Here is a 23193-nt window from a genome sequence, read left to right as displayed (position 1 = left end):
ACTTTTTTGTTTCTTTTACTTTCTTTTACTTTATTTCTCATGAGGCTCTATATTTTTGTGGGAGAGGGGCATATTATGTTTTCTCTTAAACAAGTCTGAACAGAGACCAAGGTACAAGGAAGCTTCCAGAAATGGCAAGTCCACATATGGGGTGAAGGGCAAGGGACAGGTCTTGAAAAGAACAAGAGTAGAAGACAGTCTCTAATGAAGATGTCCTGATGCAAGAATGCCTTGGCCCTCCAAACTAAAGAAATTTATTTTTGTATTATTACTGTCAAGCAAAGGAAAATTAAACCTGAGGTGGATTATAATAGGAATATGGGGAAACTCCCAAACACTGGACTTTAAAGGAATGAAAAATTCATATCACTAGTTAAAAATGTCCTCTTTCTCCAGGTCTTTGAAAGGGGAAAAAGTGATTCCCCCCTTAGAGACTAAATAATTTCTTAAAATATTTCTCTGAACAGATGATACACAAGTGATCCATTAATGGAAAGGAAGTTTGAAGGAGTGGTCATCTCTCTGTCAGAAGCAGTAGTTCTGAATAGAACGATGGAAGGAGAGAAATGGGGATGGTAAGGAGGATGTGATCATGATGTGAGTCCAGAGAAAAATAACAAACTCCTGTTCCCATGTGCTTTCAATGATGAGAGACCCTAGTGGCATTAAGAATTCAGTTCTGAGGTGGCTAGGTGGTGTAGTGGATAAAGCACTGGCCTTGGAGTCAGGAGTACCTGGGTTCAAATCCGGTCTCAGACACTTAATAATTACCTAGCTGTGTGGCCTTGGGCAAGCCACTTAACCCCATTTGCCTTGCAAAAACCTAAAAAAAAGAATTCAGTTCTGTTATTTGAGTTGCAAGAAGTGAGGGAAACAAATGATAATCTCCCTTTTGATTTTGTCACAACGGATGACATAAAACTAAGCAAGAAAAAAATCCCCTCAATTTTTCCCTTTTCACAAAGAAGATAGTGCCAGCAGATAGATTCCCCAGGGGGTGAAAGTCTTGCTCATTCATCACTTATACATGGCCAAAGTGGCAAATGAATCGCCAGCTGTTAGCAGCCTATACAGCTGCCAGATCACTGACTCTGCTTTTATCTTTCTCCCAGAGAAGTCGAGAACACTAATCTCCAGGGAACCTTGGGTTGTCACTGCTGTGTTCTCAGACTCATTACCTGACATGTCCCAGATTTTGCCTGGTCAGATTTGTACACTCAAGTTTTTGCAAAGGTAAAGTTTTGTGGGCAGATTGCTGTCTCCTTAATCCCTAAACCTACTTCCTTCATACATTGTATAAAGATAAATTAGTCAAATCACCTTATGTTGGTATATTTCTCCTATATAGTTGAGAAACTAAGTATAGCAATTTTGAGTAAAAATTCCAGTGTCCACACTAAGTAGGGGTAAGCTAAGGAGGTTTGGAACTAACTCTCTGCATCCATTTAGGTTGTTCAATTAGTAGGGTAATTACTATACTGGAACAGTCAATTACTAGTGATACCCTGATGAAAAGTAAAAAGCTAAAAGTTTTCCCGAATGCAAAGCTTCTTCCCAGAAAGCAAAATGGTAGATGGTAGATTCTCAGTCAACAAGTATATTTAACATACTCTACAAAGAAACTATCACTAATCACTCATTTATATTTGCATGGTGAATTTTGTAATGTGTATTTTTGAAGGCAGACTTTGATGCCATCCTAGGAATCAAATTCTAATTTATTGTATGGGCTGTTTTATTAGTACAGTTAAATTTTTTTAAAGGTGATAATGTGAAAAAATCTCTCAGAAAAGTAAAAATTTTTTCCTTTTTTATTAAAGATTTTATTTGAGTTTTACAATCCCCCCCCAATCTTACTTCCCTCTCCCCTCACAGAAAGCAATCTGTCATTCTTTAGTTTGTTTCCATGTTGCACATTGATCCAAATTGAGTGTGGTGAGAGAGAAATCATATCCTTAAGGAAGAAACAAAATGTATAAGAGATAACAAGATCAGACAATAAGATATCTGTTTTTTTCTAAATTAAAGGGAATAGTCTTTGAACTTTGTTCAGTCTCCACGGCTCTTTATCTGCATACAGATGGTATTCTTTATTGCAGACAGGCCCAAATTGTCCCTGATTGTTGCAATCATGGAACGAGCAAGTCCATCAAGGTTAAACATCACCCCCATGTTTTTGTTAAGGTATACAGGGTTTTTCTGGTTCTGCTCATCTCCCTCAGCATAAGTTCATGCAAATCCCTCCAGGCTTCCCTGAATTTCCATCCCTCCTGGTTTCTAATAGAACAATAGTGTTCCATGACATACATATACCACAGTTTGCTAAGCCATTCCCTAATTGAAGGGCATTTACTTGATTTCCAATTCTTTGCCACCACAAACAGGGCTGCTATGAATAATTTTGTACAAGTGATGTTTTTACCCTTTTTTCATCATCTCTTCAGGGTATAGACCCAGTAGTGGTATTGCTGGATCAAATTTTTGTTGCCCTTTGGGCATAGTTCCAAATTTCTCTCCAGAAAGGTTGGATGAGTTCACAGCTCCACCAACATTGTAATAATGTCCCAGATTTCCCACAACCCTTCCAACAATGATCATTATCCTTTCTGGTCATATTGACCAGTGTGAGAGGTGTGAGGTGGTATCTCAGAGAAGCTTTAATTTGCATTTCTCTAATAATTAATGATTTAGAGAAATTTTTCTAATGGCTATGGAATGCTTTGATCTCTTCATCTGTAAATTGCCTTTGCATATCCTTTGACCATTTGTCAATGGGGAATGTTTTATTTTAAAAAATATAACTCATTTCTCTGTATATTTTAGAAATGAGTCCTTTGTCAGAATCATTAGTTGTAAAGATTGTTTGCCAATTTACCACATTTCTTTTGATCTTGGTTATAGTGGTTTTATCTATGCAAAAGCTTTTTAATTTAATGTAATTGAAATCATCTAGTTGGTTTTTGGTGATGTTCTCCATCTCTTCCTTAGTCATAAACTGCTTCCCTTTCCATAGATCTGACAGGTAAACTAGTCCTTGATCTTCTAATTTGCTTACAGTATTGTTTTTTTTATGTCTAAATCCTGTAGCCATTTGGATCTTATCTTGGTATAGGGTGTGAGGTGTTAGTCTAATCTAAGTTTCTTCCATACTAACTTTCAATTATCCCAGCAGTTTTTTATCAAAGAGGGAGTTTTTATCCCAATAGATGGACTCTTTGCGTTTATCAAACAGCAGATTTCTATAATCATTTCCTGCCATTGCACCTAGTCTATTCCACTAATCCACCACTATTTCTTAGCCGATAGCGAAAAGTTTTGATGACTGATGCTTTATAATATAATTTTAGATCAGGTAGGTCTAAGCCCCCTTCTTTTGCACTTTTTTTCATTAAATTCCTGGAAATTCTTGATTTTTTATTTCTCCATGTGAATTTACTTACAACTTTTCCTAAAGTAATTTTTTTTTGGAATTTTGATTGGTAGGGCACTAAACAGGTAGTTTAGTTTTGGTAGAATTTTCATTTTTATTATATTAACTCTACCTATCCATGAGCAGTTAATATTTGCCTAGTTATTTAAATCTGATTTAATTTGTGTGAGAAGTGTTTTATAATTGTTTTTAAAAGTTTCTGAGTCTGTCTTTGCAAATAGACTCCCAGGTATTTTATATTGTCTGAGGTTACTTTGAATGGGAGTTCTCTTTCTAGCTCTTCCTGCTGCAGCTTGGTAGATATATATAGAAACGTTGAGGATTTATGAGGGTTTATTTTATAACTTGAAACTTTGCTAAAATTGCTAATTGTTTCTAGTAGTTTTTTGGATGATTTCTTGGGATTCTTTAGGTAGACCATCATGTCATCTGCAAAGAGTGAGAGTTTTGTCTCTTCCTTTCCAATTCTAATTCCTTCAAAGAAAAGTAAATATTAAAGGATGAAGATCTGATTTCATATTAATTAATCATCAATCTTTTTCTTCCCAATGCTACTGGATGAATGTAAGGAAGTACAGTAGAGCAGAAAGTTCATTGTATAGGATGTTAAGTTTTCAAATAATAGCTCTTCTACTTATTATTTGTTCAAATTTGTTAAGTTTTTAATCATTCTGGGCCTCAGGTTATTCATATTAAAAATGAAGAGATTGGACTCATTATAGTTTGAATCTCTAAAACCTTTTCTATCTGCTATTAGGATTCCAAGAAAATAAGTAAATATGGGAGCTCTTAAAAGGCACTACTTTCTATTTGAATGTCAAGGATTCAAACTCACTGGTATTTGGAGACTGAGTTTCCATGCTGGTTTGCTGCACAGATAAAATTCTCTTATTGTCTCTTAGACAAATCTAGAAACTATTTTGCATGTTGAGATATGTAGAGAAAGATACAGGAAATTATGTTTATTCTAAACTCAAATGTCTTTAAAATTCCATAATATCCTTTGACCCAGTAATATAACTACTAGATCTGTATCTCAAAGAGATCAAAGAATAAAGAAAATGACCTATTAATGAAAAAAATATATATATTAGTTTTTTCTGGTGACAAAGAATTGGAAATTGAAGTGTTGCTCATTAAATAAAGGCTGAACAAAATATGATAAATATGATAAATAGAATGAGTTCAGAAAAGCCTGGGAAGTCTTAGATGAACTGACACAAAGTGAAGAAAAAGTCATTGCATATAGTGACAGCAATACTGTGATGATGATCAACTATGAAAAACATTACTCTGAGCAAGACAATGATCCAAGATAATTTAAAACAACCATGATGCAAAATGCTACTCATCTTTAGAAAGAGTACCATTAAACTTTGTGTGCAAAGTGAAGAACACTTTTTTCATCTTTATTTTTCTTGTGTGTGTGTCCATGTATATGTAGTGTTTTTTGGAATATAGCTAATATGGAAATGACTTCACGTGAATGCTTTTTTCATTTTTTTACTTATTTAAGGCAATGGGGTTAAGTGACTGGCCTAAGATCACACATTGAGGCAATTATTAAGTGTCTGAATCCGGATTTGAACTCAGGTCTTCCTGACTCCAGGGCCGGTGCCCTATCCACTGCATTACCTAACTGTCCCTGCTATGTTCATTTTTTCAGTCATGTCTGACTCTTCTTGACCCTATTTGAGATTATCCTGGCAAAGATACTGGAGTGGTATGCCATTTCTTTCTATAGCTCATTTTACAGAGAAAACTGAGACAAATTTGCCCAGGATCACACAACTAATGTCTGAGGCCAGATTTGAACTCTTGGAAATGAAGTCTTCCTGACTCCAAACCTGGAACTCTATCCACTGAGTCACTTAGTTGCCCTAAATAAAACTTCCACCTCAATATTAACTTTATTTTGTTCAGTTATTTTTTAGTCATGTATAACTCTTTGTGACCTCATTTGAATTTTTCTTGAGAGATACTAGAATGGGTTCTCAGTTCCTTCACCAGTTTATTTTGTAGATGATGGAACTGAGGCAACAGGCTTAAGGGACTTACCCAGGGCCACCTAGCTAGTAAGTCTCTGAGACCAGATTTGATGAATAAGATGAGTCTTCCTGGCTCCATGCCAGAGACTCTAATCAATATTGTATTTCTTGCCTTCTCAAGAGGTGGGAGGGGAGGAGAGTCTGGACAAGAGAAAGAATTTGGAACTCAGAATTTTGAAAAATGAATGTTAAAACATTTAAAATGTAATTGAGAACTATTTAATGAAATAAAATATATTTTTAAAAAAGAGAAAATGATTCCTGATGAGAGTGGGAATAAAAGGAAAGACTGAGCTAATGAAAAATATTTTATTTTCTATAAAATGTTATCTATGTTGCAATTAATATCAATATAAGCAGCCTAATTTCTAATTAGCTAGCTAGACTAAATATCATTCTGGAATTTCTTGTCTGATAAATATGATTTGAAATGAAAGCAAGATGCATGAACTGATGCTGAGCAAGATGAGCAGAACCAGAAGAACATTGTACACCCTAACAGCAACATGGGGGTAATGATCAACCTTATCGAACTTGCTCATTCCATCAGTGCAATAATCAGAGACAATTTTAGGGCATCTGCGAAGGAGAATACCATCTGTATCCAGAGAGAAAAAAACTGTGAAGTTTAAACAAAAACCAAAGACTATTACCTTCAATTTAAAAAAAGTTGTCTTATGTACTATATAATTTTTCTATCTCTAATATTTTATTTTTTCCTCAAAGATATGATTTTTCTCCCAACATATTCAATTTTGATCAGTCTATAGCATGGAAACAATGGAAAGATTATCAGACTGCCTTCTGTGGGGGGGGAATGAGGAGGGAAGGGAGGATGGGGGAAAATGTGTAAAATTCAAAACCTTACCAAAAAATGATAGGTAGAAACTACTATTGCATATAATTGGAAAACAAATAAAATATTTATATAATAAAAACAAAATTAAATGAAAACAAGAAAATAATATCTGGTGGTTCTAGGAAACTATCTCACTGCAGAGATGTGTTTCTTTGTGGTTGTTTTGGAATTTTATTGAAAACTTGGGGGAGGTTCATTTAATGTGTTTACATTTTAGTTTGGGTTGCAAACATGTTAGCACTTTCAAAGATGACTTAAATGTCATCCTTTTAACTGTGTCCCCAAAGAATTTGAAACAGACTTGGGCAGCTTCTAATAATTCAGAAGAATCAAAAACAAATACTGCAGCAATGCAACATTCACTTTTAATATTCTTTTACCAGTTCATCATCTCTTACAGAAAAATGAAAACATTTTTGATAATACAGATTGGTTTTTGACCTCAGAAATCTTTACTGGAGTGCATGTTAAAATGCCTTTAAATTCATATTTTCATTTATTCAAATATTTTCATGGTTTCTGATTCATTTTTGTTGTTGTTGATGTTTTTTTCCACTTCCTGTGTTGTACACCATTGCTACTCTGGCAGTAGTAAGCTTTGATACAGTAAACTTCCCAACAGAAATGTATCTAGCATTCATTTATTTATCTCTGTGTTCCATGCTGAAATATGATAAGCAATTCCCTTTCTTCTCCCCTCCTGTAGTGGTCAACTACTCCATGAAACCACCATCTTCTCTGGAGCACTGAAATCAAGAAACTCAATATGGCTGCCAGCAACCAGCGTGGAGTCTCCTTTGAGACAGGGTCTAATTCCCAACAAAATATGCTACTACGACATCAGATAAAATAAAACTCTAACAGGTACCGGCCCCTTTTCTATGAGAGAAATTTTAAATTACAAATTCCATATCTGACTAAAAATTACTGCGGTAAAAGATGGCAGCAGTCATTAAAAGGAGGTATCCAGTGTTAATGTGTATGGTACACATTTACTTCTATACCACCCTTTTTGATGTGATAATAATTTTTTCCCCATAATGTAATTTTGGTTGTTCAAGTGTAAAAAGCACAACAAAACCTGTACATCCACTTTGTCCTGGTGTGGATGACAAGAGTTCCATCAGGATATAATGATCAAAACAAGGTTTCCTCAACCCCAGCCTCCCACCCTACAAATCTTAGAACCCTTGTCAAAGGAGCAATTTCAATTTTTGACAACACTATACCAACTTTCTGTTAAAGAGTTTTACTATATTAATCTTTCTCTTTCAGGCTTCTCTTCAGTGGGTCACCTCAGGGAAAGAAGTTGAAGAATGGGCATCGAATAGGAAAATTGCAAGTGGAGAAGTTAGAAAGATCTCATTATAGAATTCAGAGTCCAGAGGGCATGAAGGTGGACATGTTGCTCAGCAGTATTCATTCTAATGCTTTTGTTTTTATTTTAAGAAAGAATGAAAAATGGTGTGGACACTTGGTATAGATTTTAAATAGCTAACAGTCTTTTCAGAGGTTTTGATCAGCACCAATTCCTGTACTAGTAAGTTTATTCAAAGTTAAGAAAGATGACTAAGTTTTAACATTATAAAGGTAGACTAGAGCTCTGCAGCAATAGCTGAAAACTACATGCCTGTTCTACTAAAAATTTCATTCATAATTTTATTCTTAATAAAGTGCTTGTAATATAGATAATAGCTCTTTATTAAGGGCTCTTTCCAATGAGTTAACCCTTTTAATCAAAAATGAGATGATTATTTTCCTAATTACCTGGAGATGTTTCTCCTTTGTGAGACATTTAGTAGGGCAGGAAAAAAGATCAGTAGATCCTGCCTTTCTTTAAAATAATGCATTTGCCTTATCCTAGAGCATTCAGGTCTGTCTAAGCTTAGGAATGTGAGTCTGATTTCTAACTTTGACAGTAGTATTTGGATTATAACTCACAATCTCTTTGGATGTATATATCTTTTACATGTTGTATATCTAGACTATTTTTTAAAACATTGTGCATGCATACATTGTCCACTTTCATTATTACAGCATCTGATGATTTCCAGATATCTTAGCTTTTGCTGAAGGAAATGATATACTTTTATTTACAGTAGTCTCTCTAGATAACATATGAACTTAATGTCTTCCTGGATTCCAATGGTAGTTCTATCCCTTCCAGACACAAAACTCTACATTCATAGAATAAATTTATTGGAATTATTACAGAGCTTTAAAATGCAACCACAATCAGTTCAGGAAATAGGTTTATTTACTCATGGCCATGGGAAAGAATCTACATGAAAACATTTATGAAAACATACCATCTGTGGCATACTTGGATCACACTATTAAATAAATCCCATTTATCAGAACTAGTTATGGAAACAATGGGAAACTTAAATGTAACTTAAATACAAATATTGGTCCCTGTGGATTTTCAATGCTCTTCAAAAAATAAAATAAAAGGGAGAAGGGACAGAATTTTAGGTTCTGTTTCGATTGAGACTGTGAATATATAAAAATCTTTCTCCCAACCCAGAGATAACATCTCATTTAAAGCCCTGAAGATTTCTTGATTGACTTCAGCATTTCATTAAACTTGATGTTGATTAGTCAAGGGAAGTGACATAATAAGTTATATTTTCAATTTAGGAAATTTGTATTTCTACTTTTTCCTTTTTTTAAAAAATATGGACCCCAAGTAAAGTTTTGGTTTTCTCCACTAAAACCAAGTCCCTTGGATATCTGGGCAAACTTAATTCTTTTGAAATACAGGTGTTAGCAGTTTTTCCCCCCCTTACAGCTTTTAAATATTTTCCCCCATGAAATATTACTAAGGAAGAAACATTAAATAGTTTAGTAATCTCTTAAAGACTATACCATTTTATAGTTTATATAAAATTGAGCTGCTAAATTTTACATTTTTTTTCCTGTCCAGCAGTTTATTTATGTAACTGCCCTGAGTAGATAAAGACAGTAAATGCTTCTTTGCAAACGGCCCTTGGAATTTAAAGACAATCCAGTAAAGCTACTCAAAAGATAATAGAACTCTTCTCAGGCATTCTTAATTTGAGTTTGAAGAAAAGAGGGTTCATTCTTTGACTATCATCCACTCCTCAACATTTCTCCCATGATAGAAACAAAGGTTTACGGGAACTAGCTGTGCTCAGTTGCTATGCAATGTTCTCCATCAGAAAGGTGAGATTTAAAATAGTAAAACAAAAATTTGTCTATTAGTCTTCTAAATACTGACTTTTAGAAAAGTGTCTATTTGTTCCCTTGTGAAATTGTTTTGTTTTGCCACCTCACAGAGACCCAGGTATGAAAAGTTGACTGGGCTTCACATCTGCAGATCTGATTGGTTTCTTGTAGTGCATTTCAAAACTGTACAAAGGTGGAAAATTTGTGCTTGTGTAAGCTGCTACTTTGAGTAGCCTTACAATACCTTAATTTAGTTAGTCCTAGTAATCCTCAAGCTATTGCATGCCCCATTCCTGAAAGCATATTTGGTTGGGATGATTTAGCTTAAACAGTTTGGCTCTAAAGCTTCTTTATATAGAGCTTCCATTAAAATTATATTAATTTATAATATATATTGAATGATAGTTTTACAAAAACAAATTAATGTATTGGATTTTTTTTATGAAAATGACTTTTTACAGTAAGTAAAAAAGGGTTATCACAGTTTTGGTAAATTGCATGAGTTCATATTGAAAAGAAATCTTTCACATGTTCTGAATGACTTTAAAATGGTGGTGCTCTAGGGTGCACTCAGTTGTATGCTCTGAAGCAGTAGACCCCGTAGAGCTTGTGTTTTTTATCCGGGAAGCCCGCGAAGCGCACGGCTGCTTCTGTGGGGCTGCAGCGTCTCCTAGGCCGGGAGATGGGATAACGGACGCTGCCGTCGGCCAGCCAGCCTGCATCGCATCGGTCGTATCCCAGGAGTTTCCAGGCAGCAAACATCTGGCCCACTTTAGCTATCTGAGCACCATCATTGAGACAAGCCTGCACCGCTTCATCGTAGGTCAGCTTGGTGGGGTGGATCAGGTAGTAAAACCGACCTGTGGAAGGAGGAAGGAAATCGATGAGTTATTCAGTAATTGGACAGTGACTGAGAAGTTATATCATGTTATAAATAGAAGTGAAGGCAAGAAATGGAAGTGTTCCTTAAATGAAGTGGTTTTTTTTTTTTTAATGAAGATGAAGGGAGAAACTGTATTGGCCAGGATGGCTCTGGAACACTGAATAAGCGAGCTAATTGTACTACCCCCAGGTGGCTTTCCATTAATAAGTTTCTTTTTTCCTGTCCTGCCAAATGTGTGTTCAGATGTGCCCTTTTAAGAGCAAATGCAAATGACAGATGAAGTTTCAACTAGTTAATTAGTGACTAAAAGAACCATTATTGGGCACTGGAGAGGCTGTGGTACATGCTAAGTACGAGATCTATTTAAATTTGAAGCTATAGCAAGATTGAACTTCAGCACAACTTTCCAGGAGGCAAAATTTGAATATGAAAAAGGATCAAACACATTCTTCCCCTAAAAGTTCATTGAAATAAAATCAAAAGCTCCCCAGGTCTTTTCATTACAGGTATCAAAAAGAGATTATTCTCATCCTAAGAATACAGAGCAAAAATAAAGATTTAAAGAGACCGTGTAAGAAAATACAAAAACACAGGAAGTTAACTTGCAACCAATAACAAGTGCTCAGAATGTAAATGCCAATTCATTTTATTCACAATAAAATGCCTGATTCTTCTTTTTCAATTCGTTTGAAGCCCTTTAAGAAAACCCTGATAACTAATTACCACTTCTTTCTTTCTTTTTAATAACAAGAATTTGATGATATACTTATTGAATAATATTAAATTTCTAGGACATTTTATGAATAAAATATGACATGACTTTAATCACAGACAGAATAGTTTTATTATTTTTTTTGCTTGAATCAGAAGACAAAGGGACTTAATACTGAATTTTATCCCAACATCTAAAAGATTTAAGTGTGAGTTGATTCAAATAGATGTTTCTACTTTGAGACTGTTATAGTAAGATTTTGGTGGAATGGAGTATGTAGATAGATGATTAATAGAATTTTAATAAATGATTGTTGAATGAATAATTGATAATTATGAGGGAGGTTTCTATCATTAGTACAATGCTTTATTAAAATTGTTCAATAAGTGTATTTATTGAATTTGTTGAATCACCTGAACCTTGCCATTTTTTCTGCCTACTTCCTGCCTTTTCATTGCCTAAATGAAAATTAATACAAATAATGGAACTAAAATGTGATCTGGTAGTTATACAAAAAACAAATTATATTTCTATAATAGTGTAAGTTTGACAAGGCACTTTACTTGTAGTGACCTCACAAGGAAGGTAAATATCAATGGCACAATTTTATAGAAGACAATTTGAGAAGTTAAATGATTTGTCTATGGTCGCTCAGATAATGTGTTGGAATTTGTACACAGATGGTATTACCTAGATTGTCAACAATGCTGTCTCAAACACCAGCCTTTCTGTCTCTGTATACCTTTGGCTGAATCATATATTGATCATATCAAGATAATTTTTCCCTTTAATTTTCCTTGTGTTAGGAAAATAAATTTTCTACTTTTCAAAATTAATTAGATTATAAGCTCTTTTCTGACAGGGACTCTCTTTTTCTTATTTATATCTCTAGTGTTTAGCATAGAGCCTGGAATGTTGTTGTGCAGTAACATGCAACTCTATGTGACTCCATTGACTTTGCCCATGGAGTTTTCTTGGTGAAGTTACTGGTGCAGTTTGTCATTTTCTTCTCCAGTATGTCCCCATTTAACAGATGAAGAATTTAGACAGGGTTAGGTGACTTATAGCATTTGTTCTATCTACCGTACCACTCTGACCCTGTAATAGAAGCTTAATATTTGTTTATTGAATTGAATTGATCATAGTCTTGGGGGCTAGAAGTGGCATCAATAGTGATCTAATAAAAAAGTGATCTAGTCTTATCCTGTATATATTATAAATGAGGAAGCTGAGATCCAGGGGTTACTTACACTGATTTGATTTAGTACATCTGATCTTGACAAAATGAAACCATATTAAACTGGTTTTTCCACTAAGAGTTTGTTTTCTGGCAGTATTCTGTGGGGATTTTTTTTTTTTGCCATTGATATGTTTCATTGTGCTTTTCCATTATTCTCTCCCCCTTTTATAAATGGTTATTACTCTAAGGAAATTGAAAAATTGTAGCTTTTAGGGGGTGGTCAGGTGGCACAGTGGATAGAGCACCGGCCCTGGAGTCATGAGTACCTGAGTTCAAATCCAGTCTCAGACACTTAATAATTACCTAGTTGTATGGCCTTGGGCAAGCCCATTGCCTTGAAAAAACTTTAAAAAAAAGAAAGAAAAAAATTGTAGCTTTTAAAGAGCACTAAATAGTTACTATTAGTGAACTTGTAGTTGATATCAGTGTAAGGAAGGCATGTGTTTCAAGAACCATTCAAGTTTACAGTGAAACAGGATCAGTGGTACAACAGTCCAAAGAGAAATTTGATTGTAAACAAAAGAAATAAAACAATGCCAATAAATGATAAATTAATGCTGCAAAGACTTTCAGGGAGACATAGCAGCTACATGAGTTGCTATTGATTTTTCTACAAGAAGAAGGCTTCCTGAGGTTGGAAGAACAGCAAGATATGTTAAAAACAAACAAACAAGTGTTAATCTTTACTAGGAAGAAAACAATATCATGGGCAAGATAATTCAAAGATTCTATTACTAAAGATGGGGGAAGATTATTTTTATGATAAAACTCACTTATTAATTCAGTTATATAATCATTGTCAAAAGTCCTGATGAGCCTATAATATTTAGATATCTTCACTAGACTGTTAAAAAATTGCAGGGGGAGGGATTATTACTAGTGGATTATAGAATAATGAATATTTTGATATATTGAGAATCAAATTTGTTTCAGAATTACAGAAATTTCTAATTGGAGATGAAACAAGTTATCATGATCTTATACCATGACATGTCACAAGAGATATAATTCAATAGCCATTTTACATGATTTAAATCCCACTGTAAACAGAAAGGATATATATGTATATATACATATATATATATAGATATATAAAATTAAAGGTAAACTTTAAAAGAAATGAAATTTTCTTTAAAGGTTCTCAGTATGCAATGACAAAAGTGTGGTTTTATAAGATAAAATATTGAAGAATATGTTTTAAAATCTTGTGCACTCATTGACAGATTGTGAAAAATAAGAGATTTCAGCAAAAGGGAGAAATATTGTCCTTTCTTCCAATATGTAAAAAGTTATTAAATTAATTTCATAGGTCAATAAATTTTAATATATTACTTGTCCCAAGTTATTCTCACATCATTTTAACAAGTGCATGATTGGAGAGTCAAACCAGATTCTCTTGACTATATTTGCTCAATATTTTATTTACTCAGTATTTACTCAGTATTTTAAATTATGGTTCTATGGAGGAAATGTACAATGCAATATTTGCCAGATATCTTGGGGATTAAAAACTAATGACCCCCTTAAGATTTACAACTGAATGAGACTTTTGAAATCATATAATCAAATTCCCCAGCTACATCTTACATATTGGGTGTAAAACATCCAGGGAAAATAGATCAGGTGGGAGTTGAACTCAAATTCTCATATTTTTAAATCCAATGCTTCTTATATAGGAGTGCATGTGTATATAGATTCATACATATACATTAATATATATATATATATATATACATGTGAGTATATATATACATAAATATTACTATATTAACATGATAATAATGTAATTATATAAATGTTTTGACAGCTTCTTTGATTTCATTGATATAAGGAAATTCCCTCTACCACCTTTTCTGCAACTTAACTTTAGAGTTACCTGAGGCATGGAGAGATTTGCCCTCTGCAAATGAACTTAGATCTTCCTGTCTCTGAGATTCTATCGTTCTCTCCTACACCTTGCTACTGTTCATCTTCTACAATAATTATAGTTAAGGTATAAATAGGCAGGCACATTGCCCAGTAGACAAAGTAAAGTATGGACCTGGAATTAAGGAGATCTGAGTTAAACTCTAAAGTCAGATACTTATTAGCATGTGACTGGGTAAATCACTTAATCTCTTGGTCTTAGTTTCCTCATCTATAAACTGGGAGAAAAAATAATACCTCCCTCAGTGTTATAAGGATAAAATTAGATGTTTATAAGATGCTTTGAAACCTTAAAGAACTGTGTAATTATTAATGGTATAGACTCTTACCATTGAAGTTGGATGTAAAACAGAATACATCATATCTGCTTTTATCCTTATCCCAAAATCCATAATTTCTGACACCAGGCACTGTGTTTTTCCCTCCACAGGGTTCTCTAGGTTTAGTTATAGGATACTGCACAGATCCATCACTAAGCCAGCCAGCATTACACCAGTCCAGCCCTCCTCTCCAAGCATCGTAGAGTTGGTCAAAAGAGGCAATCACAGAGTCCTGGTCCAGACAAGCCTGACGGGCCTCATGGAAATTGAGATTGTAGCGTCCCAGTCGTGGAAAGTAAGGGAAGACCACACCTGTCCAAATGAGATGGGAAAAAAATTGTTAATCAGAATTACCAGAGAGGGATTAAAAAATACAGATTTCAAGTTGCTATCAGATTGAGCAATCAATCATGGTCATCTTAAAGTCCATTCTCTTTGACAAGTAGTTCTTCAGTCCCCCGGGCTAAATTAACTCTAAATTGATTATTTAGAGATCTTCAAATGATTTGTTTCTTAAGCCAATGACTTTGTTTAACTCAAGAACCAGACAACTCTTACTGATGATGACTCAGCTATGTGTGGTCCAACCCATCTTTGTGCAGTTGAGCAAATTGAGATCTTAAAAAAAAAGAATGATGAAGCTTCTGGTTGCCCAGCCAATTCCTTACATATCCAGTATTGGAACTCAAGAAATATCTCCTTTGGTACAGTCAAAAATCACAATACATTTGTAGTTAGTGGTCCTAGGGTCTGATTATATTACTTGTTTGGTCTTGAGGTATCACTCAAGCTATCTGTGAGACCGGGGTGACTTTCTGGACCTAAGTTTCTTCTCCTGTAAAATGAAGGCTTTGGATTAGATGATGACTATGGACTTTTCAAACTCTAAATTTTGGATCTGATCATATGTAATTTAAAAATAAATAAGAAAATACCTCAATTGCATATTACTAACTTCAAAAATACCCCATTTCTACATTTAAAGAAATACTCTTATTGAGCTTATCCCTTGATAATTACTTGTTAAGTATGTGAAAGACCTCTCTTTAACACTCTGCACCTGGGCAAAAGCCAATGCCCAACATCATTCCTGAAAGAATAGGGGTGGGGAAAGGTGGGAGGATCCCTTTGCAGAGAAAGTGTTTAACTTTATTTCATAATGCCCTTCTTGGCAATGCTTCTCAGAAAAGCATCATTTTTCAGATTGCTTCATATATCAAGGAGTTTGCTAAAGTATTCACTTAAGGGCATATATCTCCTTTTATACAATAATATTCATGAAAAGTTGTACTTTTCTCTTGTTTTTTAAAGAATCACACTCAGTGATCACAGGTCCACAAACTCTTTGGACATTTATAGAAGGGAGTTTATAGAGAAAAGGAAGTAGGATATAACTTCCTATGAATGGAATCCTATGGTGGTGAATCCTTCAATAACATGAACAAACATCACTGATGTGTCTGTTTTTTTAAAAAATGATTGACATTTTTTTCATAGGAGTTCAGGTGTGAAACATGCAAACACACCTACAAATACATAGATACTAAATATTCATCAAACTTTACATTATATCGGATACACTTCTAGTTCAGTCTTTAAGTTTTCATTTGTTGTTTTTCCCCCCCAGTAGGAGATATTTTAATATTTCTATTCTCATTGAGGGTACACATTTTTTCTTATTATTCAAATAACCACTGCAGTGGTTCTTTTTTTATTTATTTTTTTAGATTTTTGCAAGGCAAATGGGGTTTAAGTGGCTTGCCCAAGGCCACACAGCTAGGTAATTATTAAGTGTATGAGACCGGATTTGAATCCAGGTACTCCTGACTCCAAGGCCAGTGCTTTATCCACTACGCCACCTAGCCACCCCTATTTCTTTTCTTTTTCAAGAAAAAAATATTGCAGTCAACTACCACAGTTTTCCAAAGGTTACCTTGCACATTCTAAGCCCTGATCAACTGGTCTATAAAGTATTTCAATGGACACAGTTTCTTTTCCTTACCAGAATATCATGACTCTTCCTTGGCCCCTGACTTTGAGTTCAATGGAGTAATAACTTTCAGAAGCCATTAAAGATGTTTCATTTTCTTTACTTAAATAACCAAGATTGTTTTGAACATGCAATCTTTTTACTTGCAGTTCATGATCTAGTGAGTTGTGACATAATAAGCATTTTGAAGTAGAAAAGCCCTGTCATCTGATTTATGGGTCAAAGAAATACATTAAATGCAATGCTTTCTTTACAGAACTACTAAAATGAATTTTCTTACTTTAAACCCACAAGAGACTCTTGACCAGATATAGATGTAAGGATGGAAGATATAATTTTAATTATATTATTAACATAAATTTTAAGAGCAGAGAATTGACTAAATGATTTTTAACTAGGAACTCAAGTTTATGAGTGCACAGAAATTGTGGAAAACTATCCCTGAACACCTCAAAATCATGAAAAAATTATTTTCCTTACAGTCTTCTCTGTTATGGAATCTTGAAAGGTCATTCTGGTTCATCCATTTGGGTACAATTCTCAGGTGAGTCATCACATTAAGCTGTTGACAGCATAGATCATAGATAGATGATTACTCCAATTCTACCCCCAATTTTTTCAGATGAGGAAACTGAGGCTTGGGAAGATTAAGTGACCTGTTCGAGGTTATATTTGTATAAGTTTTAGAAGTGGGATTTGAACTCAGTTCCTGTGACTCCTGAGCAGAATCTTTTCAATTTTTCCTTACTATATCCCATTTGTTTACTTGAGAGCAAGTTCTTTTGAGAATGGGATATATGATGAAGGATGTGGAGAAAAGTTTGGAAAATCACAAGGTTCATGATGGCCAATGAAAGGAAAAGGGAGCAAAAGATCTCCTAAAATTTAACTTAAATTTTTACTTTATGCCTTTAAGGAATTAAGATTATATCTTTACCCTACACCCCAAAATAATTGAAGGTGTTTTTGAACATATAGTCTGTGTTAACTTATTCTGTTGATAATATTTTGTTAGTGTATCACATAAGCTATTTTATAAGAAAAACCCATGTTTTTAAAGACTAATGCATGGGGTATTTGTGACAGAGAATGCCATCTGTATCCTGAGAAAGAATTGTGGAATTTGAACAAAGACCAAAGACTATTACCTTTGATTTAAAAAAAGTTATCTTATTATGTAATTTTGCTATATCTCATATTTTATGTTTCTTCCTTAAGGATACGATTTCTCTCTCATCATATTCAACTTAGATCAATGCATACCATGGAAAGAATGCAAAGACTAACAGCCTGTGGGGGGAGGGGGGAGGGAAGCAAGATTAGGGGAAAAATTGTAAAATTCAAAACAAAATCTTTCAAAAAAAGGCTAATGCAGACTTATCAAAGGCACAACTAGTACAAATGCAAAATTACACACACACACACACACACACACACACACACACACACACATTTTAAAGAGCGAATCCTGGAAGAATATGAAAGAAATCTTAATAGCGTTGACCAAGGCCTCTTCTTGGAGGCTTGCAAGTCACATCTATCCCTCTAGGGCAATCTAATTGGCAGCTTCATCCAGCTGATTCAGATCCAAGATTTCTTACTGATCTCACCCTCTGTTCTTGGCCATGTAATCTGAAAGCTGAATTTCAGCCAAGAGAAGAAAAAAAGAGACTCTCTCCTGGTTTTCTCACTGACCCCTTGTTGAGAGGAGTAGAGGTAAAGATGGAAGATTGTTCAGTCTAATATTGACTCAGTTCCAGAATTCAGGTACCCAGAACACCAACTCTCTAGTTAGCCTTTTCCCCTATCCTTTAGTGTTACTTATCTGACCCTATTTCTCATCATTCTCCTAACAGCTTTTGGAACACTATCTAAAGAGTGACTCAAAGGAAAGAAAAAGAATTAGTTCATATAGAAAATTCTTTGACCTTGAGTACTGTAAAGGAACATCTCAGAGAAGCTTGGAGAACTGTTTGGTCCAACTCCTACTCTCCATCAGGCCCAGGAATAATAATATCTCAAAATGGATGTGACAGTAATTAAAAAAAAAACCCTTTCATAATGTCTGGAAAACACATTTTGGTTTAGTTTCTCTGAGGACAATTTCTTGGTCTCTCTGCTGATATGGATCATGTAAAACCAAACACCTATATTATACTTTTCTTTGTGCCATTGTCAGTGCCTGGCCCCATTCTCATGTCATCATCAACTTCTCATATTTTATTCACCCTTTAATGGTTAAATTAATGGTGTAAAGGTTCAACTTCCATGTTCTCCTTGCCAAGCAATCTTGTTTGATTGCCCAAGTCAGAAAGGTATTCTTCTTCCTATGAGTTCTCCTAGTACTATTACCAGAACTTCCTATTCATATGTACAAAGTACACCAGGTATGCCCAAACACACATTAATGTCAGTAAAAATTGATATTTATAAAATTTGTATTTCTAAGATGTAATTTTAAAGATATATGTATTGTTATCTAAAAATAGAACTTAGTTTTTATTTTTTAATGAATACACTTGATCTTAGCCAAAAGGCCAAGAAGCGATATTTTTTAATGAATAGAAATGTAGTATCTAATAAATATTCTCCTTAAAAATAAACAATATTCCCTGAATGCACACCCATATACATATCCTTTTATATTATAGTCATTTTTTTTTTAGTTTTTTCAAGGCAAATGGGGTTAAGTGGCTTGCCCAAGGCCACACAGCTAGGTAATTATTAAGTGTCTGAGACCGGATTTGAACCCAGGTACTCCTGACTCCAGGGCCGGTGCTTTATCCGCTGTGCCACCTAGCCGCCCTATTATAGTTATTTTTGTACTTGTCTCAGCTCCCCTTTTTTGGTTGTTCAATCATATCCTAGTCTTTGTGACCCGGTGCATCATATTAACCCTGAAGCTTGCTTGGGTAAGGATTCTGGAACGTTTTACCATTGCCTTCTCTAATGGAATGAGACAGTTTAAGTGATTTGCCCAAGGTCACACAGTTAGTTGTCTGAAGCTGAATTTGAATTCAGGTTTTTCTGTATGCAAACTCAGTACCCTATCCTCAAAGCCACCTAATCTGTTTCCCTTATCTTCCCTACTAGATTATAATTGTTTTAAGGCAGGGACTCTGTCTTATTTTTCTCTAACTCTCTCAGTGCCTTGTATCATGCTGCCTACAAAGTAGACAATTAATTGTTGAATCTATGAAGGAAAAAAATGAAGAGAATTTGGATGCAGCCCTTATCTAAATTATACTGAAATCTGATTCTTATAATGTCAAATTTGATTTACTCTATTTCTTCTTCAGTTTTAAAAACTTTACATCATGTCACGCTAAATTTGTGAAAGGTATAAAGGAAAAATAAATTATGGATTTAGATATGTATTTTTTATACCTAGGGCATTTCAATAATCTGTTCACTGTGATTATTTAATGATTCTTTGAAGGGGAGTTTTAATTTCTACTTGAATTCTATAATGAAAGGAAGGAATTTCAGCAAAGCAAGGGTTAACTTCTTAAGCCAACACCCACACTGGTCGACCCACATTTGGTGAACACATTGTAGGGATCAGCTGTTCCTTACTGACTGGGGTATTCCTAGAATTACATACATTTGGCTCTTTGCCAGTTCACTTTCTCAGATATCAGCATCTACCACTATCTAGGCAGAAGCCTTCCTGAGGAAAATCTTGTAATTACCTGTAGCTTAATTATGGCATGGATGGTTTCTTTCAACTGGCAAAACAGAGGAGAAAAGGGTGAGGGGAACAGAAAAGCCAGATTTTTAGGTCTGGGAAGAAGGGTGTATGCCTTTTTTCCCAAACAGCATCTGAGTCATTTTTCCACTCTACTTAGAGGTCAAAATATAATCAAAAGCATTTCACTGAACATTTTAAATTAGCTGAGAAATTGTGCACAACTACAAGACACTAAATTGGCTGCATCAGATGAAATACTAAAAGAGGGTGTTATCAACTTGGGCTCCAGAAACTTGTCAAAATTGATATTCTATTTCAATATAATTAATTTTCTTTAAAATCCTACATATTATATTGTGTGCATTTAAAATCATTATCCTGACAAGGGGTCACAGGTTTCACCAGACTGTCAAAGGGACCCTGTGTATTCTTGGACTGATAAATGTTTAAAAATTAGCTCTTTGAAGGAAAAGCAACACACACACACGCAGTTTTATTCTGTATTTTAAAACCATTTTCTCTATCACTTTATTAATTCTAGAAATCAAAAAATAACAAATTAAGTACCAATTTCTTTGTGATTACTGATTTCTGAGACATAAATGCTTACACTGAAAATTTAACAATTGGCTTTCATGAACTGGTTCCAACTGATCCTAGCACATCATCAGATCTATAACACAAAAAAGCTCAGAACTTCTGAACCTAGACCAATATCAAAATTATGTGTTTTAAAGATGTTTTATGTTGGGGAGTCTTAGGGAGGGAGAAGGAGAATATTTGTTCAATAACTATCTTAAACAGTGTAGCATGTTCTGAAAATTATCAAAAACCAATTTGCTACTCCTGGTAAACTTTAACCTCACTACCTGTAACTTAAACTTAAAACTAATCACTTGAGAAATTTCACCAAATAGATAAGGGGAAGGGGCTTTTGTGCACTAATGGAAAATTCTAGTGGGTCTTAATGACCCAAGAAAGGTAGCATTGCTAGAAGGAAAGAGGGTATAAACCTTCTGAGGACAGGAACCACATGGTATATATTACATAACAATTTATATCCCTAAACACTTAGCACAGTGTTAAATACATAGTAATTTCTCAATAAACATGTTGAAATATTGATGTAATTGGTATAATGAAAGCATAAATACTAAGGGGAAGTCACACTTGTGAAAATCTACCACTTGAGATGAGTTCTGGGTAATTAATGATCAGTTTATTAATTAGGTTAGCTAATAATCAAGAAATTTATGGTCAGTGGTTTCTCTTAGTAAAGAGACATCTAATGGAAAAAAATGAATGCTTTAATTTTTTTTTAAAGGAAATATCCCTGACAGGAGAAATCACTGTACTTTCCACTCTACTTAGAGGTCAAAATATAATCAAAAGCATTTCACTGAACATTTTAAATTAGCTGAGAAATTGTGCACCACTACAAGACACTGTTTCCTGCATCAAATGAAATACTAAAAGAGGTGATATCAACCTAGGTGGATATTTAAATGGGCAGGAGGGCTAAAAGTCTTCAGTTGCTCCTGCTGAGAACATGATTTGATCATAAGAATCAGCCACCTTTAGTCATGTGGTTAGGGGAATCCAATTCCAATTAGACCATTCTGGTTGTTTTTTTTCCCTTTGTGAGATGGGGGTCACCCTAAACTGCAGTGGAGGAGTGCAAGGACATGGGTTTAATCTCTCAGGTTAATCTCTTAGATTCTGTTTATATTTCAAATAGAAATAAGGTCTCCTAGTTTTCTGTGGTCTGCCCAAAATCAGGGAGCATGTAGCCTGAGGATTAAGACAATCTTCTTTCTAGCCATACCCTTCTCAGATGGGCTGAATGTCCTTCAAGAACTGGTTCCTGAAAAGGAAATTAAAAGCCTGCATACTTATTAACAGTGTTATTAATATGATTTAAAATAATAATTTCTCTCATTTCCATATATCTTTCCACAATCATTCAATTCTATACATTCTAGTTGGCCTGCATTATTTCTATTGACACTGATAATGATTCTTTCTATTCTACCCATACTCACCTTTTTTATATTGCTTTTCAAATCTCAGTCTAATATAGCTGTATCTAACTACCTCTACTCAGTAAAAGAATTTGGAAAGAGGTAAAGTTAGCTTAGAGATAGCTCTATACAATAGCAAAGAAATACCCTAGGAAATAATGAACTGGCAAGGTAGTCATTTCTTGATGGCAGTTTCCACATAATCTAATGAAATAATTCAGCCCATTCTGGATTTAGGATGCTTCACAATAGAAAATCACTACAGGTTTTGATTGACATCTCAGGATTGGCACATGGAGCAGAAATTTCTAGGGATGAACACCATCGAAGTTTTTGGCTCTCTCTTGCTAATTCTGATGTTTATGTAGTGATATAAACGATGCAAAGAGTATACATCATCTCATTTGATCCTTATAATGACCCTGTGAGGTAAATACTACAGATCTCAGTTTTACAAAAAAGCATCTAAAGAGAAGTTAAGTTAAAATAACAATAGCAACAAAAATCACACTATTACCTCTCTGAAAACCAGGTAGAAAAATAGGCATTCATTTCTTTTCTGTCATAATGGTGGTGAAACTTCTGGATATTGTTGATATCTTGTATTTAATTAAGACAGACAGAATGATATAATGACATATATTTCTATCCCAGAACAAGAGCGTGTGTCACCTGAATGAGAGCTGACTACTGTCATATCATGACATACTTAATGAAGGTACTCAATGCTAGGCTGAATACTGGTCAGAAATAAGAAATAAGTGTTTACTTTTCTCCCCTAGTTTTCAGAGAGGTAGTATAGTTATTTATTTAAGTTTCCTTTCTCTATAAAACCAATATATCTGTGGTATTTACCTCACAGGATCATTGTGAGGATTAATTGA

At 34.4% G+C, this 23193-nt stretch overlaps 1 protein-coding gene across 4 annotated transcripts in view; it reads right to left on the bottom strand.

The window, feature by feature from the left end:
• Window positions 1–8576: 8576 nt before the first annotated feature.
• HAPLN1 (hyaluronan and proteoglycan link protein 1) overlaps window positions 8577–23193 on the bottom strand; it is a 95455-nt gene continuing 80838 nt past the window's right edge. For all 4 annotated transcript variants that reach the window (XM_074202380.1, XM_074202377.1, XM_074202376.1 and 1 more), the window contains exons 4-5: window positions 14617–14919; window positions 8577–10386 (exon numbers count right to left, since the gene is read on the bottom strand). In XM_074202380.1, the coding sequence (XP_074058481.1) occupies window positions 10097–10386; window positions 14617–14919 (593 nt within the window). In that variant the 3' untranslated portion in view covers window positions 8577–10096. The remainder of the gene's footprint in view (window positions 10387–14616; window positions 14920–23193) is intronic.

This window comes from Macrotis lagotis, chromosome X, assembly GCF_037893015.1.
Source record: "Macrotis lagotis isolate mMagLag1 chromosome X, bilby.v1.9.chrom.fasta, whole genome shotgun sequence".
Taxonomy (NCBI): Eukaryota; Metazoa; Chordata; class Mammalia; order Peramelemorphia; family Peramelidae; genus Macrotis; species Macrotis lagotis.
The sequence above is the reverse complement of the archived record's forward strand: the minus strand, read 5'-3'. Positions and strand labels throughout refer to the sequence as shown.